Source organism: Motacilla alba, chromosome 1, assembly GCF_015832195.1.
Source record: "Motacilla alba alba isolate MOTALB_02 chromosome 1, Motacilla_alba_V1.0_pri, whole genome shotgun sequence".
Lineage (NCBI taxonomy): Eukaryota > Metazoa > Chordata > Aves > Passeriformes > Motacillidae > Motacilla > Motacilla alba.
The window spans coordinates 107,956,753-107,984,504 of NC_052016.1; the positions used below are offsets into that span (position 1 = coordinate 107,956,753).

The 27,752-nt window shown below is 39.6% G+C and overlaps 1 protein-coding gene across 1 annotated transcript; it reads left to right on the forward strand.

Annotated features, from left to right (window-relative positions):
- Positions 1–27,439, forward strand: TXLNG (taxilin gamma). The gene is made up of 10 exons (XM_038157179.1): positions 1–148; positions 8,699–9,011; positions 9,734–9,825; positions 13,023–13,193; positions 13,960–14,154; positions 15,557–15,676; positions 16,672–16,746; positions 19,517–19,609; positions 20,133–20,228; positions 21,227–27,439. Exons 1-10 carry the CDS (start codon positions 44–46, stop codon positions 21,545–21,547), a joined length of 1,581 nt encoding a protein of 526 aa, XP_038013107.1. The 5' UTR covers positions 1–43; the 3' UTR covers positions 21,548–27,439.
- Positions 27,440–27,752: the final 313 nt, after the last annotated feature.

The window sequence follows — 27,752 nt, forward strand, 5'->3', positions numbered from 1 at the left end:
GGTGCCCCGCGCTCGGCACTTGTTTGGATGCTGCCGTCACATCATGGCGACGCGCGGGGGCGGCGGCGCGGCGGGACCGACCCGGCGGAGCTCGAGCCTCAGCGGCGGCGGAGACGAGGCGGCGGCGGCCCCGAGCGGCAGCCCCGAGGTGAGGCGGCGGTCCGGTCGGGCCCGGCGGGAGGGAGCTGCACCTTCCCCGCCCCGCCGGCTCGCGGCGCCGCGTTCCCCGCCTGCCCCTTCCCCACGCGGCCGCCCGGCCCGGGAGCACGGGGCAGGGGCGGGCAGTGCCCGCGTCGCCTCCGCCGCTCCGCGGAGCCTGAATCTCGGGCTGCCCCCGAGGCCGGACCCGCCGAGGCACCCGCCGGCTGAGCTCCCGGCGCGGTCCCTCGGGGAGCCGCGCTCGCCCTGCGGGGTCGGGAGCGGCCCCTCGGCGCTGCCCGAGAGCGGCGGGGCGGTCCCTGCCGAGCGCGGGCCGCCGGGGGCGGCAGCACGTGGCGGGCCCGGTGCGCGGGGGGCGGGAGCTGCGGGGCCGGGGGGGGGTGCCGCCTCCGCGGGGTCCCGCCGGCCGCCCCCCGGAGCCTCTCGGCGCGGCCGGGCTGCGAGCGGGAGCGGACGGCGGCTCTGCCCGCGGGGGTGGCGGGAGCGCTTTCTGAAGCTCCGAAATAAAACCCAAAAGGCCGTTTTGTTTCTTTTTTCGTTTTCTGCCGAAACCACGCTGAAAGCAGGGCAGTTCCCGGTGATTTTACAATAATTTCTGGTTGCAGATCCGTGTAGGAAAAGCTTAAAATACCTGTGCCTGGTCACCCAGCGGCAAAGACTTAAGATATGCTGTAATTCAGCTGCTGTGTGTAATATCACCGGCTCGCTGTCTTATGTGACAGAACTGATTTGCTAATCTCACGTGCTTCTGAAATATCTCGTCCTGTGCCCTTGCATAAATTGAAGTGGCTTTTTAGGGGTAACTTTTTTCCGTGGTACAAAGGATGATATCTCAGAAATAGTAAATTGGTAGTGGTGGACTATTTTGGCTGTTACCAAGGTCTAGGAAGCTGTGGAGCTAGTTTTCTTCACTGAAAAGCACCGTCCTCTGCAGTGTGTTTTTTTTTTTATAGTTCTTTACTAAGAAGTAACTTGTAAGTAACTTTGGTGTCTATTATGAAAGTAGATGATGATGATGTAAAAAAAAAAACAAAACCACTGTGTTCCATATTTTTTCAAACACAGTCAAAATGAATTTAATTATTTTAAAGAGGTGAAATATGGCAAGCAATGTTAAGCAAATTCTACATTCTCTTGTAGATTTCCCTCCCCCTGCCTTGATATTATTTTTAGGTTCCTTGTGACCTGTTTGCATTGGGAATTCAGAACTTGTCTACCCTGCTTTTTCCAGAATCATACTGTGGGTGACTACAAAACTATTAACTTCATAGTAAAGAGGAAGTGAAGCCTCACTGGTGGAAGTGATTCATGCTATATTAAATGTTTTCTTAATTAGCACCTGTCTCAGATGTTTATATTAAAAAGGTCTTGTTAGATGTGCAGCACTTTGTCCTGTGGGCAAATGCCCTGAAAGCTTCCATGTAAGCTTTGGGTTCTGCAGTGAATTTTTTTTTGCTAGAATTACAGGAGGTGTTTATCATTAATTTTTTAGGTTGTTTTAAGAATCTCTGGCAAAAGTAGATTTTATATAAAAGCAAAAGCATGACAGAGCTGCTTGGCATGGTTCACTCTGCTACTTAGTGTGTGGTTAAAGCATGCAGTGAAAAAAATTCAATGAAATCAGTCGATCTCAAACTAAAATCAACCAAAATGATCAGCCTGGAGGCCGGGATGGGAAAAGGGTAAGGATAGGAAAGGGTAAGGATGAAGGGAAGTAAGGGGACCCTCCTGTTGAATCACAGGATTCAGAGTGAATTCCCCCTGCCCAACTTAGCCCCAGGCTTGACTGATAGTTTAGGCACAAAACCACTTGAACTTAACAGCACTTAATTGATGTTAACCAATTTAACAGGAGATTCTGTGGAATTTACTGTCAGTACAGCAGAAAGTTACTTACAGGCCTCGCTCACTCACAAATGTAAAGCACTTGAGAATCTCAGAGAGCAGCATTCACATTTACTATAGTAAAAATATTAACTAATGTTTACTAATATATTTAAATATATGTTTACACTGCACAGACCCAGACATGAAGAGTGTGTACCAGGTGTATATCTGTGAAAAATCCCCCTCGGATCCAGGGAAGCACTCACGGTTGATGCCTTTCCCTGTTCTCAAGGCACAGGGAGCTAGGCCTCGAGGAGGGGTGTCAGCCCAGGCTCTGTCACCAGCAGTTGGCAGTGGTCCTCCAAGAATGGCAGTCGTGGAGTTTGCTGGGTCTGAGAGCTGCCCCCCCAGAGGGAAATGCTGGCCACAGCCTGCCACAGTCCAGGGCAGCTCAAGGCATCTCACTTAAGACCGCTGTTTGTAGGGTCTCAAGAGAGAGGACTTCAGTCGGAATAATTTTTCATCCTGGTTCAAATTTGGGTTGGTAACTTCCCTTGAAAGCCCTGTAACAAAAATATTGTTCCACTTGGGTTGTTATTCATGTTAAAAAAAAAAAAAAAAAGGTTTTCAAGGATGTTTGCTAAAAGCCATCAGCTTGTTAGACATCGCTGTTTCCTGGGAGCAGACAGTGTTTCTGATAAGCTCCAGATGAGCTTTATTCCTGGGTGCTGTTTGTCAAGGCCAAGGCCTTGAGATCTTACTGTGGCCTGGGGTGGGGGTGTGAGAGATGCACCACCACTTTTTTAATGTCTTCAGCTAAGTGAGGGAAGAGATGGTTACCGAGTTTTTTCCCGTTTGTGTTTGAGGTAAATTAAACAGCTTTTCTTAAAAGCAGGCATGTCATCTGTGTCATGAGGTCACTGAAAGAGCAAAAAAACCCAGTGTGGTTAAGGGTAAGAGGAAGAAGTGAGGGCTAGAAGCAGAGGTCATGTGAGAGTGTTTCTGTACCAATATTGAAGACCAGGTCTTGAATTATAAGGCCAGGAAACTTAATGGTGGAATTCTGCTAACAAAGAGTCTGTCTTGACTTTTATGAAGGTAAAATACAAATTTAGGAAGTAGGTGTTTCTTAATAGTTGTCCTGCTGTGTTGGAGCTTCTAACCTTGCAGTGCTTTGAAACTAGTGATGAGCAATGCTGCAGGCTCCTCTGTCCAGTGTTTTGAAAGTAGATAAATGAGTGTACAGAACATCGTTTTTAATGTAATGACAGAATGTGGTGATTTGTTTGTTTGAAATTACTTCCAGATCTCACAGCTAAGATCCTTCTTCAGTGGGGAAGCCACCTCAGAGGCCATTAGGTTTGAGAAAGGTATAATTAGAGTGCGTGATCATTCAGGTCAGTGAGCACAGTATAGAGAAGTATTGCATAGAGAAATAACCTCAATAAGCTAGTCTTGTGGTCCGAAGCATCTGAATAATTGTGTCTAGACCAGTGGATGAAGGTGCACCTGCTTTAAAATTCAAACCCAAATTTTATGACATCCTAAAATGGTGGTTTTCATGGAGAAGTTGTAAATATTATTCGTTATTTAATGTAACTGTTGAAAAATCGATTTGAGGAAAAGTGTATTACATATATGTTTTCAAAATAAGCTTTTCTGTGTTAGCAGGAAAAAGTTAATTGCTGGGATGCAGGAAGCTTAATATTTGTTATGAACCGTACACATTTGTGATAAGTATGACTTACCTTTTTTGCTACAATATTTTTTTTTTACTGCAGTTGGTCAGGATAAAGGGTATAAGGCTTTTATGACCAGTTGCATGTGAAGCAAGTTTGGAAATGTAGTCAGCTGAACAGTGTTATTCAAATTACCTCTTTTGGAGTTTGATGTTGAGGAATTCATTATATATTCACTTATATAGTTAGGTTGTCTTCACGATTGTGAAAATCTGTTGTATGTACATATGCTTGTTCCAAAGCTTCCTGGATATTTCTTGAAGTGTTAGCTATTCCCTAGACTAAGGGTGGAAGAGCCTTTTCACAGCACAGTCCAGCTGCTACTATGGGGTACGTAGGAGTTGTTTTCATAGATTATTGCTAGTGCTTATGTTTTTAGGATAATTAGCTAACATTCAGGATAAAATCGATTATGGTGCAGCTACTAATTGTGGGGTTTTTTATTAAAAGGTACAGAGAAGTATTTTCAGGTGGTTTAGGGAAAGATTGAATATGTGTATGCACAGGAGTATGGAATACAGGTAAGCATGGTACTGATAGTAGGCACAGTATATTTTAGCATAGTGTGCTGTAGACTTGTGTAGGTAGTAGAACAAAAAAATAAGTGGGTTTGTGATACATTTTGGCGTGGTGGTAGGACAAGTGTCTGTTCTGTCTTTATGTGCAGTGTGTGTTCCTGAAGCTAAACTGTTTGAAGAAGAGCTGGCTTAGGCTCTCGTGATCATAGCCATTTTCACATATGGGGTATCTGTCTTGTATGCTGATCTTTTAGGTATGAAATAAGGTAGAGATTTCTTGATGTGTATCTTTTTTGATCGAGGTATAAGTTGAAGGAGCAGAGCAGAAGAGTGACTGAAAACTGGGGTGAGCAGGAGCAGTGTTGCCAGTAATTTTCCTACAGTCATCTTCAGGTGGTTTGTCCTGTAACTCTTGAATAGCTTGAAGATGACATGCTTATTCAGAAATGTCAGCATCTTGTAATAGCTGGTTTTGCAGCTAGGTAGGATGCACATATATTAAGAGTTTTAATAAATTTGTGATCTTATGAATTTGCACGGTACCTGTGCAACGTATTCTTTTTGCCTCTCTGTAAATCTTTCTAGGCATATAATAGTCTGACTCTGGGTTGTCAGATCATGAGCCACCTGTGGTTGAAGATGGCTGGAAGCTGAGAGAGCATGGTAGCAGTTAGAAAAGGTAGCGGTGATTCCAGTAGAAGGTCTTTGCTGGGGTAGTTTTGTTTTGGTTTTATTCAGTCAGTACTGAATCAGCACTATTATACAATGTGCTGTGGGAAGTGCTCTGTTCTGGCTGGAATGTTAAACTGAGAAGTTCACCAGTCTGATGGGCACACATTTGAAAAGATGAGAGGTAAGAGGGTTGTTCTTACAATCACCTCAGTGAGGAGGGAGCAAGTTCAGTGATTAATATGGGTTAGGACTTAACATTCTCAGTGTGTTGTTCATTATTCCTATATTCCAGCTTGAAGCTTGACCAAAGTTTCAGCTTGACCGAAGTTTCAGACCAAATCTGAAACTACCTGTAGTTCAAGTGTTTCAAGAATAGCATTCAGTATAAGACTTCTGGCTACTGGTTTTAATATCTGAAGTTGCAGCTAATGTAGAAAATTCTTTGTTAGTCATAATCAGGAAATCCTCTAGATATTTGTGTTTGTGGCCCCTGTCGGGCAATAGCAGCCTTCTGGTTTTTAAAATGAAAATGCTTCCTAATTTAAGTTGAATAAGTTAGAATTTTAATATGTCATGCCACTACTGTCAGATTTGCTAGAACTTACAGGCTACAACTTGACAGATAGAGTTTTAACTAAGATGGAAGAGGGTTTTTTTGTGTGTGTATGCTGTCAGATTGTTCTAGCTGCTGGTAGAACCACTTTTTTGAACATAATATTCTAATCTGTGGTCAACAATTTGTAAGTGTATTCAAGATAAGAAAATGGGATATTTTTACAAAGCCTGTCTACTGCTATGCTGAGTTTTGCTTTTGCAGGGAGCTTATTTGCTTGTCAGTAATCTTGGATTTGTTCCATGTTCAAGTTTGGAAAACCAAAAGAAAGTTGACAAGTTCTGTATATTTTCACCATCTTTGTAATTTTCAAATGTGTTGGAGATGTACAGGACACTTGTACACAAACCTTTTTCTTCAATTCAGTGTTCTGATAGGTTACTTCTGCCTTTTCTGTTAGACTTTGGAGAGTGAGTCTGAAATTATAAAAGTCCTTGTGGCTTTTTTGACAAAGAATAGAGAATACTCAGAGTTTAGAAATTATTATTGTCAGTAAAAAATTGAACTGACACCTAATTTGACTTCAACAAAAAGCTCTGCTGAATTAATGAGGTGGTGATGTTCACTTCCTGAAACTTCCAGATGCTTTAGAATATGCATGTGAATTGCCTGCTCTGAATTGACGTTTGGGTTACTATGATGGTTTGCTCAGAGATGGGCATTTCGTGACTTACTGGTCCCATGTATGCCCCTGCTAGTTGTTGTTCTTTTTTTTCATTGGAAACAAGATAATTTTCTCAGATAAAAAACAGTGAAAAATTTTCAGTTGACTCCCAAGCATGGTCTTGTTGACGTTCCAGTCCTTCAGTAGCCGGAGTGAAGTGTGTACCTGTGGTGAGAATTGTGTGTTTAGGTCTTGTGCTCTGACTGCAGTTAGATTGGCTTTTATTTTTTAGAGGCTCTCGTGCTTTGGCTTCTTTCCAATCATCCTGCTTCCACTTCTGTTGGCAGGATTGCCTATTGCTGTGCAGTGAACTGGGTTGAAGAACTGATCTGGCTGTCAACTGTGTTAGAACAAGTTGCACAAATGTTAGTGCTAGGCCAGAGGAGCTTGGGCATTGCTGCTGTTCGGTATGTGACTGCAGCCAGTCAGGCCTTCTCACCTTCTGTTGGAGTTGCTGGCAGTTTTGTGCTCTGCTTTCAAAAAAAAACTCCAAAGTCTCTTTATGGATATCAGAAGGTCTGGAAATGCTTAATGCTTTTGAGTGCCAAACCCGAAACTTTGAGTTTAAAGCAAACTTTCTGTATGTTTTGCAAGACTGCTTGGGTACAAGTATCTGAATCAGATGTTCATGTTCTATGCAAATAAAAAACCTGCAAGTTTCAGCTGTTCTCTTGGTACTGCAGGTACTCTTGGTATCATGTTGTGTTAGAAGAATCTGACCTTTCTTGTCTTGTCAGCTTAATGTGACACAGTGTCTTCAGCTTCTGTATGAATCCAGGGTTTTAGACAGCATCTGTGCCGTGGTTTCAGCCATTTGTGCTCACAGAGAGGTGAAGCGAGCTGTGTTGTTTTCACATTCTTGTGTTTTAACATTTCTTGTTCTTTTGTGTTTATTTGGCTGACCCTAGAGGGGTAAGCCTTTCCTGGAAGACCCACAGTTTAGGACGAGCCAAGGGGGGAAAAATGGGCATTTTACAGATGACTTTTTAGAGGTGTGAAATGTTGTAATTGGTTATTCGTTCCAGCAGTTCATTACTTGCATGACCTTTGTTGGCATTTATCAGTGCGTAGTCTGACATGGTTAGAGAATGAAACTGCAGTGCATTTATGTTTGTCCATAAAGCATGTGCATCATTTCAACGCTTGCAAAGTGAATCTTCCTTGGAAAGTCAAAAGTTGCTTCTTAATGCCTGTAGAGATTATTTGCAGTTAAAAAGCTTATTGTCCTTTGAGAAGGACACTCTGTGAAGTCCATCTCCTCAAGAATGAATCTGCCTTGAGATAAGGTCTAAAGAAAGGGACTTGCTTTAAGAATAGAGAACAAAGCTGTTATGCATGACTATTTCAAAAAAAGATGTATTTGTTTAATGATTTTTAAATAACCTTTTCAAGCATGCTGAACAAATTTGGAGTTGAAATACATCTCACAATATGTTATGAGTGTTGGCTGCATTCCTTTGATGTTGGCTAATTCCTTTTGAACAGGAAAACAGTCCTGTGCAGAATATAAAACCCAGTGCAAACCCCTGGCTTTAAGAATTAGCACATTTTTTAATAAGAAAATGTAAGGTAATCTGATATTAATTTGTGGTTTAACGGTGTAACTGTGTACGAACAAGGTCTGTTTTTACAGTTCCTTGTGATTTTAAGGAAATTTATGTTCAGTCCACTGAAAATAAATCAACATGAATTTTACTTGGGCAGTGAGTTCAGCTCTGCTTATCGTGCTTTTAACTGTCCATATATGTTGTATATTGGGATTGCAAATGGACAGCAAAAAAACACCCAACCACCTTCAAGTATTGTCTTAAGTCCCAGCCTCTGCAGCATAACCAAATGAACGAAACAAAAACACACCTAACCAAACACCCTTGCAGTTCTCATCAGCCTGAAATGTTTCTAAAAACTGAGAATGTTGTTCTGGTTATTGAGAGAGAAGTCTGGAGATGCTTAATAAACTACACGGTATTACATAGAGAACATCAGGTATTCTGCTCTAAAATATGAGCCTGTCACAGCAGTGTTATAAAACAACTGGTGGTGGTGAGGTGATTAAACATTTAGCATTTTAGGAAATCTTTAAAGAAAGTTCTGTTTAATTGAGCAGAAAGAATGTGTTCTTAAAAATCATAGGCAGTCGGAGTCCGAGCCTGAAGTCAGTTAATATTCACTTTTTGGGGTAATTTCATTGATGTGAATTTTACCACTTCAGAAGTGCTCCTGGTCCTGGTTAAACCAGTGCTCCTGGTTTATCATTGTTGTTGTAACAACCAGTCTTCTCCAGTTAAGAGCTGACAGTTGTATTTGGCATTGTGATTGAAGTAGTTCAAGCTCTTGCTCTGTGCCATTGAAACAATTTATTTATGTAGATTTTATTAGGCTTCTTATCAGGCTTTCTTTGTTGCATTTTACCCATATTTGTCCATGGAAAAGAAGGGTGGAAGTTGTCATTTTAAACACATTTGCTTAACTGTTCACATCCACTTCCCTGCTTTCCGTTCTGAAGGTGGTTGGCGGTGCCATGGAAGAAGCTGGATCTCGGGAGATGGGAATGAATAACCAGGATAAACTGGTGAAAAGCAAGTGCACTGAGTTGTCTGATACAGCGTTGCAGTATCCACAGTCCAATTGTTACAGCCTGGAAAACACTGGCACCTTGGAAGAAGCCGAGTATATCACAAAGAGCAGAAAGCACCCGGGGTCCATGGGCTGTTCCCAAGAGTCCCGTGAGGAGACTCCTGGGAGAGAAGAAGCCCGTACTGATCCACCTGATGGCCAGCAAGATCCAGAGAGTGAAAAACACAAAGAGAAAACGTTGGGTGTGTTCTCTTTGGTGTTCTGATTTTTAATATAATATTTTTAGAAAATATTTATAAAATATTTATAATATTTTTTGTAAAACAGCTATGGATTTGCTCCTTGTCGCAAATTTACTCTGTAGCCAAAAACTTGTCACCCATAACAGGATATTTTGAGAAACTGTGTATGCACTTCTACTTAGGAAAGACAGTTCTTAATGCATATGTAAGACTCCTTCAGCTGGCAATGCTATTTTTACATGAACTTTAATAATAATGTGGTAATTGCTAATCAACTTTTTTAACTTTCTGGTTTAAATCTGGGATGGCAGTGTTCAGTGCTGCCAAACACGGCTGATAATTAAATTCTAAATGCTTATTAAGAACATATCTGCCAATACTTAACCTTCTGGATGGCATTTTTTCAGATTTTTTATTATCTGTGCAATTCTAAAACAAAAATATTTCTGCCTTAGTATAATAAGACAAATTATTAAAATAATTTTTGCTATCCTAGTTGTTGAATGGCAAGACAAATAGGGCAAAATGAATTTATTCTTGCTGATGACATCTTGTGATGACTTCCCATTTGTCATCTGTTAGAATTATGCAGCTGTCAAACCAGGGAACAACTTAAATCAGGCTAATTTCTCATGGATCTATATTTTACTTCTAAGGACAGGCTGCTTTTCTGGTATATGGTTTTTCTTCCTCAGTAACATTGTCTATCATCCATTTAATAGGAAAAGAAGTGTTATTATTAATGCAAGCCTTGAACACACTTTCTACTCCAGAAGAAAAGCTGGCAGCTTTGTGCAAGAAGTATGCTGATCTAGTAAGTAATTTGTAAAGATAACAGAACTTATTAATGTGTTAATATTAACTATGGAATTCAGTAACAACTAATGAAGGGTAGTTAATGATTTTAAGTATTTTACAATGTTGGTAAAAAAGACGCTCAGGCTGACTGAGTATTGCTTCAGCCAAACTTTGCTGTAGTCATTTCACTTCTACATGACTGCCCAAATCCAAAGAAAAAACAGGTTTTGATAACTTGGTGTTGAAGCATAATACTAGGATTAACAGAAAAGTTGAGTTCTTTTGGGAGTAATTGATAATGCTTTTGTGCTAGTGTTTTATCATTTTAGGATAAAGGGAAAAAACATACTATCATACAGAGATTGAGGGAGAGGGAGAATGTTCAGTTATATTTAACTCTTTAGTGATTTTTGGGAAATGTAGGATGTTGGGAAGATCTAGTTTTAATTTTGTCTTGTACTTTCTGATGATGTGAAGGAATGGAAAGAAAGGGTTGCATTTCTTCAGTAACAAACCAAAAAGAAGCAGTTCATAAAGTGCATTCCCGCCTCAAGTTGGTAATTCATTCTCTAAAATAATTGATCACAAAATTGAGGGTTAGAGGAGAGGGTTCATAAGTTGACTTTCCAGAATGTTCTTGGAGATTACAACGTTTGACTCATTTTTCTTTGGACAGGGACAGAGAGGAATGGAAAGACTGGAAATCTTGTGTGTATATGTTTTCCCACCGTATTTATAGTTAATAAATGAATGCAAATTAAAGAGATTACAAAAGCCTAAGTTTTCTCTCTGTAGCTGTCAAGTGTATCATATGCAGATCTTTCTGAAAATGACATAATGCTGCACAACATGGCATTACTCTTCTGAAAGAAGTTTTTTTTCTTTTGAGATTTATACTGTCTCCAAAACTTTGAGGGTGATCTGGCAGGTGGTCTTTTTACTCACAGAGGAAATATGGGTTACTTAAGAAGATTAGTTCTGTTATGGAACTATGGAACTGTTATGGATTAGTTCTGTTAGATTAGTTCTGTTATGGAAATCCTGAGTCCTCCACGGAGGTCTGTTACATTTTTGCTTTGTTTTCCTTGCTCTCTCTCACATGCTCTTGTTTCATGTGAGTGCATTTCCTTTAAAACCAACAGCTTCTCTAAGAAGTCACTTTCATTTAAATGAGAAACAATAATAGTTCTGAATTATAACTCAAGGATGGGGAACCCACCTAAAAGTGAGCTTTGATATTGTGAGAGAAAAATGCTGTAGGTTAGTTGTTCCTTATGACCAATTGCTCGTGCATGTGGCCCGTGTGAGGAGCCAGGCCAGTATGAATCCCTCAATTCTGCAGGAAGAAAAGTCTGCCCTATTTCAGATTATTATTACTGGAAAGATCTCAAAAAAATTGGGGAGCAGCTGGACCAAATAAATTGTAATCTCCTTCAAGAAGCTTGGTAGTGAGAAGAGATGTGTCCTCTTTAAGGTTTTTGCCCTCCCAGGAGGGGATCAATAGACTGTAGACAGAGTAGGCATTCACAGTTGCCATCTTAGAAAACCACCTGCTTTCCTCATTATGCTCAGAATGGCTGAGGAGCCGGGTGGGAGCTTGTCTGGGTGTAAGAATAGCTCTGTTTCAGCTAAATGAGTTTGAGGGATGCCTCTGTTCCACTTAGAATGTTTAGGTTGGATCTGATTGTGTTCCTTTTAAGATGCATTCTTTTTTTCATGATAGTGATGGAGAACCACTGGCATAGGTATCAGCTTTAATGCCAGCAGAGGTTTGAACTGTTTATGACAGTGCACCTACAATGCTTCTTTTCTTTTTTTAAAGATTCATCATCTTTAAAGCTCACTGTCAGGTTTTTCAGTGGTGTCTCATGAAAAGGACTGTACAATGAAGGTAGGAATGCCTCTCTCCTGGCAAAAGATCTTCCACAATTTTTTTTCCATAATTTGGAATCTATCAGGAGATCAGCGTGTGATGCAGGAAGGTTTGCATCCTTGGTCATACATCTCAGACTGGCACACTTTTACAGGCCTGAAGTTTCATAAGTGTGCAGACAGCACAACCACTTGAAGTAGTGTTTTCTGGCCATGCAAGAAAAGGGCTTTTTGTATTTAGATGTGAAAATGCGCCCTTAATATTCCATTTCCCTAAACTACATTAAATACACATTTAATTCACTGTTGTCATGGAGGTCCTTAACTTAATTCTTTCTTTTCTGCTTCAACATTATTTTGAGCTCTTTCAGAAAATCAGCATTGTATTACTGTTCTGTCATGGTGATGTTCCTCTTTGCCAGCCCTCTTTTCCTCTGGTGTCCCAAGGCTGAGGCACTATCTAATAAGGAGCTGTGTAACACTTAACATTGTAGCCTTCTTTGCAAAGAAACAGCCTCTAAACAATACAGTTTCTCAGGCAGCCCAAAAATCAGGTACAATGGAGTATCTCTGTGAGATATTAATGCAAGAAACTTCTCTTCACTGGATATTCACAGAATAGATTTTTAAATATGTATAGAGTTTACCTGTGTCATCTATCATGTAAACAGCCTAAAGGAAATAGAAAAAAATTTGCTTTGAATAGTTGAAACTGCAGATCTCTTAAACTCTGGGCTATGTGGTTGTAATAGTAACTGACTTGATTTGTCAGGGCTGCTAGCTTTGTCTGTTCTTTTCTGAAATACTGCAGAATTCTACAAACTGGTATCAATTACTGCTTCCCTTGGTAGGAGCTCCTGCTGATAAGGAGTTCTATACAGTTCTGTGGTTTTTCTTTTTGATAGCAAAAACAAGACCTGTTGGATAAACAGTTGCATGTACTTTCAAGATAAGAGTGGGAAAAGTTGTGACTTGTTGAAAAGCCAGTCTCAGTTGGCTTTTAATAGTATCTGCTACATCTTCCTTTCAGAGGAATTCTTACCCCTGCAGATGAAAGCAGGCTGATAGCTCATAGTCAACAAGAGTTACGCGCTGCCTGTTCCTCGAAGGCAAATCTTAATTGGCAAATGGGATTTGTAAATTTTCATTTTCTGTCCTTATACATTGGAATTGTCTGGATGGGTGATGGCAGTTTCTCTTTAAGATCAACTTGGGATTTTAATGAAATTTTACTTCCTTGTTTTCATCCAAAATGTTCAAAAGTTTTTTCACTGTGCTCATCTAGTTGCATAAAGATGGTTTCACCTATGTTTATTTAACAAATTTACTCTCTTACTATAGTTGGAGGAGAGCCGAAATGTTCAAAAGCAAATGAAAATACTGCAGAAGAAGCAAGCACAAGTTGTGAAGGAGAAAGTCCACTTGCAGAGTGAGCATAGCAAGGCCATTTTGGCACGTAGCAAACTGGAATCTCTCTGTCGGGAGCTTCAGCGTCATAACAAAACTTTGAAGGTTAGTTTATTTACTTCAATTACAGTGCTGCTGGTGATGGAACTCTAACAGACCACTGCTTAAAATCAGGACTGCTGCTTTTTTCCTTGTCACTTTGTCCATTACCTGTATGTGTACATGAGTGGCATGTAGCTGATTTTAAGGTAAGGAATACAGGGATAGTTAACTTGATGATGTCCCTTTCCCCCCCCAAACCAATTCTTTTTACTTGCAGTATTTGATCGTGTCATATTTGTTTCTGGGAGCAGTGCTGATAACTGCTGTGAAAAAATAGCACAAGTAAAATAATAGCAGCATGAATTGGCAGGGTAACCAAAAAGCTTAATTCTGTCAGAATATAATTGATGGGAATGAAATGGAAGAGAGCCAAGATAAGATAAGAAATTATTGATTGCTGTAGAAAATTAGTGATTGCTGTAGAAAATCGCATTATAGTATCAGTGCTGGTTTTTACATCTGGATAATGCTGACACTTGCAAAGTTACCTAGCATCTTAATGTACCAGCCTTTGAGTAATGTTGGTAGTGGTAAAGACAAAAGTTTTTACAGGTTTTGCCATTTCTAGATTCTTTTTTCCACACATTTCACATGGTTAGTCAGCGTGGCATATTGTGATTGTGGCTTGTGTTAGTTCTAGCACTCTAGAAATTGAAACTGTACAGAAGTGAATTATTGCCATTGTTTCTGACTCAAAAAGTGCATGGTTTGACCTGAACACTTCAAATATTTTATATTTAAATATTTTATGAATGTTTATCCATAAAAGGAAGAAAACATGCAACAAGCACGTGAAGAAGAAGAAAGACGGAAAGAAGCAACTGCACACTTCCAGATCACACTGAATGAAATCCAGGCTCAACTGGAACAGCATGATATACACAATGCCAAGCTCCGTCAGGAAAACATTGAACTGGGGGAAAAACTGAAGAAACTCATTGAACAGTATGCATTGCGAGAAGAGGTGCTTACAGTACACTTGTAATGAGATTTTATTAGTTCCTTGACTGTAAGGTTCAGATAATTCTTGAAAAGGGAGGAAAACCCCTCATGTCTTACAGCCATTTCATATATAGTTTTTGTAATTATTCTTTTTACTTCACTACTGAAAGAAATTTAGGAGCTGTTTGGCTCCCTGTCTGCCCTTCCTGACTGGTTTTGATTATCTAAGTTCAAGATGCATTGGAGAAAGCCTTTCACAATGAAAGTAATCAAATAGAAATAAATTGTCTGGAGATTGTCATTCCTCTGCCTTTAGACATATTCAGAGCTCAGCTGGGCAAGGTGTGAGTAACTTGATCAGGCTTTGAAGTTGACCCTAGTCTGAGTGGATTAAATGGCCTCCAAAGGTTACTTCCAACATAAATATGTATTAATCATTGAAATTCTTCAGAATTATAATGGAAGGGGTTATAAGAGTTATTCTGTCTTATTTCTTCCATTTCATTAAGGTTGGGGTCTTTAGGGGAACCTCCTTTGTGTACATAGCTGCTCTTGTTGGCACAGAATCGAAGTAAGCTATCATGCTTTAAAACATATTTGGCCTGGTGTCGTGGAAATGTCTCTACTCTATGGCTAACTGGGCTGTCTTTAATTGGCACCAGGATGTGAGCTAGCTGCTCTAAGCTACACTGATGGAAAACAGCCAATTCTCCTTGTCCAAGAAAGAACTGAGCTGCTTGGAGTTCTACAGCTAAGATTAGTTGGCTGGTTCTTAGTTGGCACAGGAGGTTTGGAGTATAATTTCTCAGCTGTTTCTGGAAGGTTGTTTTTTTTTTGTTTTGTTTTTATCTGGATCAGTTAGTTGGAAAGCTCTCTGTCAGGTAATTCCCTGTGTTTTGTAATCATGGAATATTTGTATCTACCTTGAGACTATATGGAAAATAGACAGGAAGTTGCCTTGTGCTACTTTATGGATGGCAGTAAGACTGCAAAATGCAATGATTTGTGGGATTTCATGAGCTAAATTAACTGTTGTTGCAAACTTTGCTCATTTTGAGCTTTTGTAATGATGAGGAGTAGAGCTTTTAGAAGTAACACAATGAGGATTAGAGGTAGACAAACCAGCTTTAGAAGCAAGGATGTAGACTGCTTTTTACAGGATTTTTGAAATGTCTGGTGTGATGTGACTGATGATATCGTACCAACTTAATGAGACAGGCACCTGGCTTCCATGAAAGACTAAAAAGGGTAATTACAGTGTATGGAGATAAAGGGGGGAAAAAAGGCATGTAAAACAGTTTCACCACTTTGTCTTTTGCATGGAACTTTTAAACAATGTGCATCTCCCCAAACAGTAGTACGATGCCTTCGTTGACCAGCAGATTGTCTATGTTTGGCTATTACGATTTTCTTTTTCTCTTTAGCATATTGATCAAGTGTTCAAACATAAGGAACTGCAGCAGCAACTTGTGGATGCCAAACTTCAGCAAACTACCCAGCTTATTAAAGAAGCGGAGGAAAAACACCAGCGAGAACGGGAGTTTGTAAGTGAACTCTATATATGTTAAGAGAAACAAAACCCACCAAACCAGACTTTTCCCAATTTAAAGCAAATACAGCAAATTGAGAGGACCATCTTTTGAAAGTTAGGGTAGATTTCAACAAGGACACTTGAGATTTAAGTTTTGTATATGATGCCTAGATTATTGATATCCATGCTAACAGGCAAGTAATGTTACTTGTTTGCATTTTCTCAGCAAATATGCTAAATAGCATTTAAATTTCTCTTACACTGGGGAACATGCCGTGAAACACCATGGGTACTTTCTGCAGTCAAGAGTTATAACCTCTGTTCTTGTGCTATAAGAGATAACAAATATAGAATAAAGCACATTTTTTTGTGCACCGTTTGCCCCCCAAAATGTGTGTGATGTTTTATTTGTATGTTAATAATCAGCAGTATACTTGCAGTCTTCTGAGAAGTTTTCATCCAATGAATCTGTAACTTCTAGAAAAAAAGCCTTGTTTTTTCTGTATAATCTTAAAATGATCATCTAGTGTTGAATTCTGCTGTTTTTTTGGAACATAATTTCTGAGTCATAAGCTGGTGAAAATCTCTTCAAACACAAACCTGCAAAATGGTGTCAAGTTGAAGTAAAATTGGTTTGAACTAGTCTGCAAAGATAATATGGTGACTGGAGAAATGAAGGTGGAAAATAAATTAGGCTACAAATCAGTTACAAATTACGTGCAGTTTGTTAATTAACTATTCGTAATTTAGCAGTTCAAACTTGCTAGAGAAATAAAAATATTGACTCATGTTGCCAGTTAGAGAAATGTTTCAATAAAACTCTGCATAACATTACATGCTTTAAATTGTATGTATGAAAATACAGTGTAATAATAATGTTTGTGTGAGAAAATGTGGTTAAATAGCCCTTAGGTGATGTTAATGTTTGTTCATTTTTAATCATAGATTGAGTTAAGCCATTTTTGGGAATATTTTTTTCATTATATGGCTTTTTGCATTGTTTTTTAGCTGCTAAAAGAAGCTACAGAATCCAGACACAAATGTGAACAGATGAAGCAACAGGAAGCTCAACTGAAGCAGCAGGTATCTTTTTTTTAATGGAGAGATCTTCAGTAGCAGTTCCAAAAACAAAATACCAAGAGATTTGTGACTGTAGTGAGCATAAGGCAACATCTGAAAAAACTTAATATTCAGATGCTCGTGAAGAGTACTTTGTATCTTTTCAAATAAGTTTTAATTTCCAGTAGGTAAGTCTTCCGTAGTGAAGCATGAAACATAAATTGTAAAGAACTGCTGTTTTGTACTTGCTGTTTAATACATCTGAATCACAGAATCACACAATTTCTAGGTTGGCAGAGACCTTTAAGATCATCGAGTCCAACCCATGTTCTAACACCTCAACTAGATCAGGGAACCAAGTGCCACATCCAGTCTTTTTTTAAACGCATCCAGGGATGGTGACTCCACCACCTCCCTGGGCAGATGATTCCAGTATTTGACCACTCTTTCTGTGAAAAACTTCCTCCTTAATTCCAGCCTGGATCTCCCTTGGCGCAGCTTGAGACTGTGTACTCTGGAGAGTACTGTTCCTGGAAAAGTGCTCAACATTGAATTTCTGGAGTTAGTGCTCTTCTGAATTAATAGTGTTAATACTACAAAGACTAGAATGTAGGACTGCTTAAGAAGAAAAGTTTAGGAAAGCGTGGCTTCTCTGAAAATACTGTTCTTTTGTGACTGTAAAGAGTTGTGTGGAGGTTTTTACTCAGGCAGGTTTTAGAATCTGTTTCCATCACCACCTGTTGTGGAGGATTGGGAGCAAGCAGTGTCCTGTTTATCCCTGTAGTTATTCAGATTTAGTAACCTGACTGTCTCTGTCCACAGACCCTGCTGTCTTCAAATTATTTTCTTGTTGTAATGTAAATGCTACAGCAAAATCCCCTCTGAGAGAGGAGAAGTGGTCTCTGGTTTTTGTGCTTTGGATCACCTTCAGTCATTCACTGCACGTGAGCTCAGCCCAAGGCACAGGGAAATGGCAGTTTCAGCCAACACCAGAGCACTGGGTCTCTTCTCTGTGTGTCTGTTACTGCTTCATTTGAGGTTTTGCATGAAGTCTCTGTCCTGGTTTCAGCTGGAATAGAGTAAACGTGTCTCTCTATTCTGTGTTTCGGATTCACTGTAACATTGATAGCACACAGATGTTTTGGCTGTTGCTGAATTGTGATTATTTTAAGCCGAGGGCTATTTTATGTTGCATGCTCTCCTAATGAGGAGGTACACAAAAAACTGGGAGCACAGCTGGGACAGGTGACCCTGGCCAAAAGGCCAAAGGGATGTTGCAGACCAGAAAACATCATGCAGGCTGATGTGGGCTTGGGAATGGGATCTGGCATTGGGCAGTAGGTGGTGAGCAACTGCGTTGTGCATCACTTGTTTTTTCTTTTCCATTATTGTCATAATAATCTATTATTATTGTGGTTTACTTTGTTTCAATTACTAAACTGTTCTTACCTCAAACTACAGTTTTGGTTCTCCTCTCCATCCCACTGGGGTAGGGAGTGGGGATGAGCAAGCAGCCCCGTGGTGCTCTAGTTGTCCACTGAGCTTAAACCATGACAGTGTCTTTGAAAGCTATTCCATGCCCTTTTATTCACACATACTGTGCCCAATTCTTTTCTAGCCTTTCCAGGAGTTAGGTTTAAAGTGTGTGTGTATGTGTGTAGTTAGATGTAATCATACACCTCTCCATTAGACTAGAACACAGGAATATCCAGATGCTTCCAAATAGGTTTTTTACTATGCCTAGTCTTTTATGATTTTTTTCCAAGTTGATTACCCTTTATTTAAAATCTCACTGCCTCTTTTGTTGTTTTTAATAGTTACAATGGGTATAGTTAGTGGTTTCTTGGGGCCAACAGATTTTTTTTGTAGAATGAGATGAACTACAAAGTTCAGTGACAATAATGGCAAAGAGTCATGATGTACTGCTGACAAGCTAGGCTAATTCCTGTTATGAAATTCCCTTTACTAATAGAGCAAACCACAGTATTTCTATGCTCTTAATTGTATTGTCCAATTGCATTGTATTGCAACCCCAAGTGTAAGAATTGAGAAAACCTAGTACTCTTTACTGAGAGTAAGAAGTTACTGTGAAATGGTCATGTATTCCTAGAACATGAAATCACACACTGATTAGGAATAATTTTTTTTTAACTGTGTTGTTAAACATATTTTGCAGTTCTTTCTTGGTGATTTACCTGGTCGTGCAGGGCAAGAAAATTTTATGTAATTGAGTGTTAATGCTCTTGACTTTTTAAAGTGTCATGTTCTTCACTGTTCTGTGAATTTCTTTTCAATATTCACTTTCCTTGATTTTTGTTCACTGGGCAGATTACATTGATTGTGAATGTGTGTTTTGATTTCTGAAATCTGTCCTGTTTATTTTGTCCCAGCCTTGGTTATTAGCTTTGGCTGGTTTAGGTGGAAAGGTAGGTAATCTTAAAGTTTTAATTTCACCAGTTAGGTGCTGAATTTCCTATATTTGTGTATGTCCACAGAATTCTTTTTCCAGTGGGGAAGTAAAAATGAGGTAGTGATGAACTGTGATGTCTTCCAGCATTTTATTAAACATCTTTTTACTTCAGAATATATTGCTGTTCTATAAACACAGAACTCTACTTCACATATAATTTGAATAGCAGGTCTGTGTGTTCCTCAAATTGAAATTGTAGCACAGTTTAAAAAAATATAAGGAAGTTAATGTTTTACTATTTCTAGTTTCATTTTGCCATGTACCTACATATTTTTGTATTTGTATACACTGTTCAGATTAATGTCCCTGCCTTTTTTCCAATAGCTTTCTCTTTACATGGATAAGTTTGAAGAATTCCAGACCACCATGGCAAAAAGTAATGAGCTCTTTACAACTTTCAGGCAAGAAATGGAGAAGGTATTTATAGGATTACCTAGTTTCATAAAAAGTAATATAGAAATGCATGCTGTTATTGGGTTGCATTTTAGATTTTATAAGCATTGGCCTTCTGAAAATATAAAGAATATTTTGACAATTTAATGTGGATCATAAGATAAGGTATAAGAATTGTGGAAGAGAAATGTAATTTTTTTTCTGTAATTTAACATACTTAAGTAATTACTTAATTGTAGTTTCAGTGTTCTACCAAATATTGGTTCTCATTCTCTTTGGCTGTGCTTATGTTTTAAAACTTTATTTTCCTGAAGGTTTTTATTACTTGTACTTGAAAGTTGATCATGTGTTTCTTTTTAGACTCAATATTGTTTTCTTTGAATGCAGAATCTGTATTGTGGGGTTGATTCTGTGCAGAAGCACTTTCCCAAAATAACTTGTTCAAACTGGACTTGGAAAGTAATACAAAGAAGTCTAATTAGTCATGTAAAACCACCTACGTTGCAGCACAAGCCACAAAATTAAATCTTTTATTTATCTTTTGTAGATGACAAAGAAGATTAAGAAACTGGAAAAGGAAACCATTGTGTGGCGTACAAAATGGGAAAACAACAACAAAGCTCTTCTGCAAATGGCTGAAGAGGTAACCATCTTTTAAGCAGCAGTGTAGTTCAGCTAGAGCCTGAGTCCTAGAGAACTTCTGACAGCTTTTCAGTTTTAGAGAACTGGAAGTAATACACTGCAGCCTCTTCTTGGACTGTCTGCATTATGTTTTATGTTATATAAGTTATTGTCCTCCTCGGGCATGGAAAGTGCAAGGCTGCTATGTAAATCTAACTGATGGCGCAAGAAGAAATTGAGCCGCGTTATTGCTTACTGTTTAATAGGTGGGATGTGTATGAAATCATGCAAGCTGAAGGAATTGACTGTATTTCAATATACTGAGCAAAGTTCAGCCAGTGCTGTGATAGAAATCTGTTTGAAATGCACAAGACTGACATGAAGGAAGTAAGCCCTGTGCAACAGTTTGATTGCTTTCTTGCATTGCTGCTGCTTTTGGGGTCACGAAATGCCATCACTTGCTTGCAGTCTGGCAGGAGCTGCACAGTGCAGCTGTGCCTGCACTGTCCAGGGCCTGGTTCAGGTATGTGAGGTCTGGCCTTGGCAAACTGTGCTTTGTTGAGTAGGATCTGCTATAGTGCTGTTTATCTTTCCCTCCCTTCTTATAAGGAGCTAGTTAGGAGAGCCCCAGGTGTAGTACATTCTGGCCTGGATTCTGCAGATGAATTGTGGATTTCTTACTTCTGTGCCCTTCTCCTCCCTGTAGTTGCCATTATTTGGGTTGTAGTTGACAGTGTTATGGGAGTTCATATTAGGGTCCTGGTTGATGCCCAGCCCTTACTTATAGCTAGCATTAAGTGGTTATGTAGTTCTCATTGCTTGTTTTGAAAGGCATCCATTGCCACTCCTGCTCCTGGCTAGGTGAAGTATTCAGAAGAAATTGGCTCTAGTTCAGCTGGAATTTGGCCTACTGGATTAATTAAGACTTAATATTCAGGATTAAATAGTGGTGATTCTTTTAATTAATTTAAGGGGGGAAAATGGTTGTGTCACAGAGTTTTTATTTCCTTTGTCCTTCAGAAAACAGTAAGAGATAAAGAATACAAAGGCTTTCAAATAAAACTGGAGCGTTTGGAGAAGCTCTGCAGGGCCCTTCAGACGGAAAGGAACGAGCTGAATGAGAAGGTGGAAGTGCTCAAGGAGCAGGTTTCTCTTAGAGAAGCAGATGTGGATCTGGCAGTGCAGGTGTTGCAGTCCTGCACGCTCAATTCCCATGAGGAGCTGGGAACTCCCATTGACACGGAACCAGGAATCCAACCTGATGCGGAATCACGTGCGGGAAATAGCTCAGCAAAGACTGTCTCAACAAGTCCTGTTCCTGGCACTGAATCTGTAGACTAAAATGAAGTGTAAACACTGTATTGAGAGATATATTTTGTGTATAACTTTCTCTGTTGGTGGTAACTATTTGGTTTTGTGGTGAAAATTTTCTTACTTTTTCTACCATATCTGTATTTTCTTAGAACTACTGGACTTATGTGGTACAGGAAGCTGCATAGCAGCTTTAAATAGCTTAAACTATAAATTTTCCACAACTGTGTTGCACATCTGCCTCATTTTTTAGAAGAAAATATTTTTCCATAAAAGGATGCATGTGCGTTTCCTCCCCACAACACAAATCACTGTCATGGAAGACTGTGTACAGACCTAATATTGTTTGGGGAAAATGGTGACAGCAGGTCACTCTTCTGTTTTAAAGAACAGCACTCTAGTTTTGTTCATTGATTTGCCACTCAGTATACTAAAGATTATCAATTTTTCCAGTAAATTTATCTACATAAGGATGTGTAGTGGCCAGTAAAAAAGTCAGCTTTCCCCCTATATATGTTTTCATATATATGAATGAAAAAGTAAAGGTCCAGAATATAGTTAAAAGTATGTTTAAAGGGTTTTATGTACTTTGTGGTATGAAGAAACAGCTTTGAAATACATTAACCTGCAGCTGGTGAAACAGGGTGTACAGCTTTTTGCAGATGTCTCAGGGTTGTGTTGTAAAGGTTAGTTTGGACTATTTGCCCTACCTGTGAACATGTTAAATATAAATGTGTGGGGAAATGTACAGTGATGCTACCAAGTGGGATTTTGCAGCTGTGGAGCCTATTGCACAGGTGTTGGTCACATTCTTCCCTCTTAGCTACAGTGTTTCCACCACATGGTTATCCTGACTAGAGAAGCCCATTCATGTCTGAGCAAACCTCTGGATTATCTGAAGAGCTGGAAAATAAGACACTTCCTGCTGGAGGTGTGGAACACAGGAGTCTGGCATACAGACTTCCTCCAACAGCCAGGTATGCGACGTATTTAAGTGTTAGTTAAGGCTATACTGGTTATAATTGAACATGAAGATTCAGAGATGTCTCCTGAAGTACAACGTGGAATTTCCTGCACATTCAACCTCAAAGCTGCACCAGTTGGCTGAGTGCCTTCCCAGTCAGGTTATCTGGTAAAGATGGTACTTCACGTTCTTACACTAACATACCACAAGCAAAGCCCCCTTGTTAACCTTAAACCATATTGTATTTTCCTAGAAAATTTGATATCCACGTTATGACTTCTTTTCTTGAAAGGAACTAGGACCAACACTTATTTTTTTGCAAGGTGATGTGATCTAAGTACATGCTACCCCTAACTTTAGTTCCCATGCATTTACTTTCTAGTTTTGGTTGCTGTCATTTTAAGAAATATGAACATGTGTAGCCTTTTCTGGTACTTAAAAGTTTTTTGCACTTACTTGGGAGGGGATTTCTGAGTCAAGCACATCTCAATGAGCTTCCTACCCCCATTGCCCTTGGCAGTTCAGTGGCTAAATTACTTGAATGTTCAGGCTGCACTGAGCTCCCAGTCCTTTTCCTGTAGTTGTGTACATTGAAATAACTTAGCTGTCTCTGAGAGAGGTTCTGTAAGGCCTAATACATGTGTTTTAGCTCATACCACTAAGAGGAACTGTGCAAAACTTACATTTCTGAAATAGAGCAAGTGGGAAGCTGGCCGTTTTTCTCCTAGATTGTGTGGGTTTGGTGTTTGTGGTCCAAGCACAATGCAGGAGTGAAAAGAAGGTAGCAGTGAGCAGTCAGGTTAGATCCAGAGCTTTGAAATGTTGATCATGTGAACCATGTAGCATAAGAATGACTGGAAAGAAATATTTCAGACTTGCTGTTCAAATTACTTGCTTTATAGAATCAAGCTTGAAAAAACAGGTGTTGTGAGAACTGGTTTTCAGCTAACACTAAGTATAATGTAATTTTCCTGAGGAAAAGCAAAAAACTTTGTATCTGGTGCATCATACCCTTGGCAAGGTAGGACATGAAGTTTTCTCTTTTTACAACTTATTATTTGGACATTTGCATTCTTAACAATTCTTTCTGTAGTGCTTGTTTTAAATGGAGGCAAGAGTGAGTTTTTGGACCCTGCTGCAAGAATAAATTCAAGGGCTTTTAGAGACACGACAGATGTATGCAACAGCAATACAAGTATCTTTGACACTGGCTAAATATGTAAATGAAGCTGAATGCCCCAAGTGAAAGGCTTTTAGAATGGGGATATTTTCTCTTATTTTCTACCCTCAACATACCCTTATCATAGCAACTTATCTGGCCAAGGCAAACTGTATTTTGCTTCCTGAAACCAGTCAGCAAAGTTTCATACGTTGATTAAAAAGTGGTGTTTAAAAAAAAAAAAATACAAACTGATTTTAGGGATAAGCTCAGCACTGTCACTGATCTGCCATATTGCAGGCTATTGCACTGCCAAGCTGCAGCCAAAGGGGCTCCAGTAGGGTTTTTAAGTAAACTTCTATTACTGCCTTTCCCCCACTACTGCAAACCATTTAACCTGGATGTAAACTCATGTAGCCTGAGGTGAGTGTGTCTGATTGTCAGAACTGGGGCCTGATAGACAGTTTCACCATGATTAAGCTGCAAAAAGCTAAATTGTATGTGATTCAAGACCCAAGTACGTGCATACGTACACACGTAAGTTAGGGCTGTATCTGTATTGTTTTGTCCTTCCTTTCATTACACCTGGTTACGTTACAGTTCAATTCTCAGGTGTTGCAGAAAATCTACCTCTTTGGACTGTAGATGGAAATAACTGTGAAAAAAGTGATGCAGAAATCTAGTTTGTGCTAAACACACTGCTTTATTTTTACAACCCATGTCTGCTTTCATGAGGAAAAGTGATAAATGAACAGGCAGTCTTTGTTTTGCTTTTCAAAAACATTTTGTAGAGATTTTTCACTAATGTGAATCTGAAATTTTATCTACTCAATTCTGTATAGATTAAGTAAATAAGTATGCTTAATATATTGGACTCTGAGTTTTTCTTTAACATCATCCTCATGTCTTCTAACTGAATCTGCTGAAACTGTATTTATTTGAAAAGTCAAGAGTGAAAATTAAAAGATGCAACATTTGATTTCAAGCATAATGTTGGAGTGAGCTCCCCTGGGAGGGGCTCTGGGGTTATGGCAGTGACTTGGACATTGCTGGTGGTATCTGGTAGGAGCAGCCTGGGGCAAGGGATGAGTAGGTGCTGCACTCTGCTCACCTCACCTGGAGTGTCTTAAGGTGAGGGTCTCTTGGACCATGAAGAGCAGGAGCTCTGGCTGAACCTGCCCCTGCCTGCTTCAAATTCTGCTCATGCTTTCTCTCTCCAAAAATTTACCCATCGTAGTTCAGTTAGGTGCACTGTAAAAAATGTGGGGATTTATGCTAAAAAATAAGGTTTCCTAGTAAGTTCATCAAGTGCTCCACATTCTGTCATACTCTGTGGGGTCATTTGTTCTTAATGTACACTCCCTCCCAGTTTCCTAATACTGAAAAGCATTCTATTTGCCTTTTTTGGTATATAATTTAACATTTGGCAACTTCCCAAACTGAGTTTTGTTTTGGAGCTGGTTTTGAGTTCAGTTTTCCTTTGTGGTTTTTTTTTTCCTAGGTAGCATTTGGAATTGCTCTACAACAAACGTACTCTGATGTGCTCACTGACTCTTTGAAGTTAGTATTAATTTTTTAATTTAAAAAAATTTAACTTGTTTGACAATACCATTGTATAAGAAGTGAGCAGCAGGGGTCCTAGCCCTGAGCCTTTTCTAGAGCTGTGGCAAGTATTTTGAAATCCAACCACACTTGTCTGGTCATAGTTGTTCTTGTACTTCAGAGTATTCCTTTGTATCTCAGTCTCCTCAAAGGTGCTGCCTCTGCTCCTGTGTAAACACCTCCTTCCCTCCTTTCTTCCAGTGCATGCTGATACTGAGGTCAAATCTGGTGTTATTTCCTTGGATCCTCCCCCAGTCGTCCTAAGTTCCTCACAAAGACTGGTCAGATTGGCAAGCTTTTGCTAGGGGGAAATTTGGTCACAGTTACTAGCTGGGGATTTTGGCTTTTTCCTTTTTTTAATCAAGTGCTAATGCACGTGCAAACATGTCCACACACATTTGAGCTGTACTTGTCTAGCGAAGAGCAGGTCTGAGAGGAGAACCTTTTTCACCAGCTGCATTCTGAGCCCTTCATGCACAGTGTGTTTGTAGCCAGAGATACTTGGGTTTGGGCCTTTACAAAGTTACTCCTCACAGATACTTTTTGTTCCTTTCTGGTTTGGTTTTGTTTGGTTGGGGTTAAGTTTTACATTTAAATTTTGATAATTCTTCCTCCTTCTTTAGCTATTTCTTCTTGAAGGAAGGTTGTATTTCCTTCTAACAGCCTAACTCAGCCTCATCTAACTGCTAGCTTTTACAGACCTTGCTGACTCTGGCACCCATCAAGCCTGAACTTTCAAGTAATTTAAGAATACTGTGGTGCCTGAAGACTTTATTTTAATTTCCTTTAAAACTGTTTGTTATCTTTTAGCTTTGGGGTTGTGTGTTGTTTTGGATTCCTTGTTCAAACAGGGATCTGGGCTGTACTTGTCTCATGGACTGGGACACTTGAAGCAGCCAAGAACACTGCTCCTACTTCAAGCTCTACTTCAAGAAAGTAACCTCTTAGAGCCTTTACAAATTTAAATACCCTGTTGTATCTCATGATACTTCAAGCTGAGAAAATGAATTTAAGTCGCTCATTTTTAAAATGTATCTGAATACAGCCATGTGACAAATATCCATATTGATGTAGTTCACTATCACTTCTACCACATTTATGTCCTGGTGTTAAGCATCAGACTAACTACCTCAGTTCTGCCAAGTCATGGTGATACTGGTATTTAATCCATGTAATTTGTTGGAGTTGTTTGGTTGGTTTCTACCCTTTATGCCTGTATTCATATAAAACCATTTGATCTTGGTCATGCTGCCTGTTTTATAAATCCTTTTCATCAAAGCTTTTGCTGGCTTTGTGCATCTGCTGTTTCCTGCTGGGTGGTTACTGATTCTTTTCCTAACCCTTTTCTCCAGAATATGGATTTTATGCACTCTTGATGTTTTAAAAGGGTTTTAAAGGGGAAGGATAGTTGAACTCTCAAAACATTGTTATCCATGTTTGATTCTGCTTGAACTGGGGGAAGCTTTGGGTTTGAAATTCACAAGACAGAAGCTGATGTTGAAAGAATTATGAAGAATCTACCCCACCAAACATCTCAGTGGCCATAAAGCAACAGGTCAAACTGGGTGTTTGACTTAAATACTTGCTCCCTGTAGAGAGTTTACACACCTTTCTTCAGCTGTTTCAGTGCTGAAGTGAAGAGACATCACTTACACATGGAAGACAATGAAGTATAGTATGGATAATAGCCTAAACTGTATGGCTACATAGCAAAAATTACCTGTTATCACACAGTCAAGGTTCTCAAGGGTCTTGCATTTTACAATAAAAGCAAATACAGTTCTTTGTGCACAGTAAAGGAAAACCCCAAACTTGCTTTTTGCCGCACCGAAGCAAAATGCAGGAATGTTATATGCATTGTCAGGTTTGTTGTTATAGAGGTAGCAGTCTTCCAAACTACGTCACCATCAGTTACACTTCATGCCTTGCAGCTCCTCATAAATGCTTCTGTCAAGTTTATCCTCAGAGGAGCTGGTGATGCAAACCATCCCATTCTTAGGAAAGAGTGGGAGCAAAAGTTTGTGATGCACAATGGTGGTGGCCCTTGGCTTTGTTAGCAATACAAGGCCACTCTGCCGCAGTGCTGCTGCTCTCCAGAAGTACTGGTTGTGGTCTGACAAGAGCCCGGCAGGAGATTGTTATCATTCAACTTCCAGAAAACACGTCTGTTGAAATAAAACAGCTGGTTTAGAATACAGTTCATAGTTTCACTGTCATTCATACTGAATTCGTGTTTCATGTGCATTCATGCTTCCTCAATACAAAGAGGAAAGAATTTAGATTCCTTGGTGTAGGCTGAAAACTTTGGAGAGAAAAAATACTGGAAAATTACCTCAAATACACAGGTGTTGAGAATGAGGAAGTCACTCTAAGCTGGTAGTTTTTCACTTTAGGTTACCTTCTATAGTTTTTGTTAGACCCGGTCTTCTGGGAACAGCCACTACAAAAAAGGTAAGTCTCAAAATTATACACAGTTGCCTTGAGAAGAAAGGCCAGTGGATGGAAAAGCC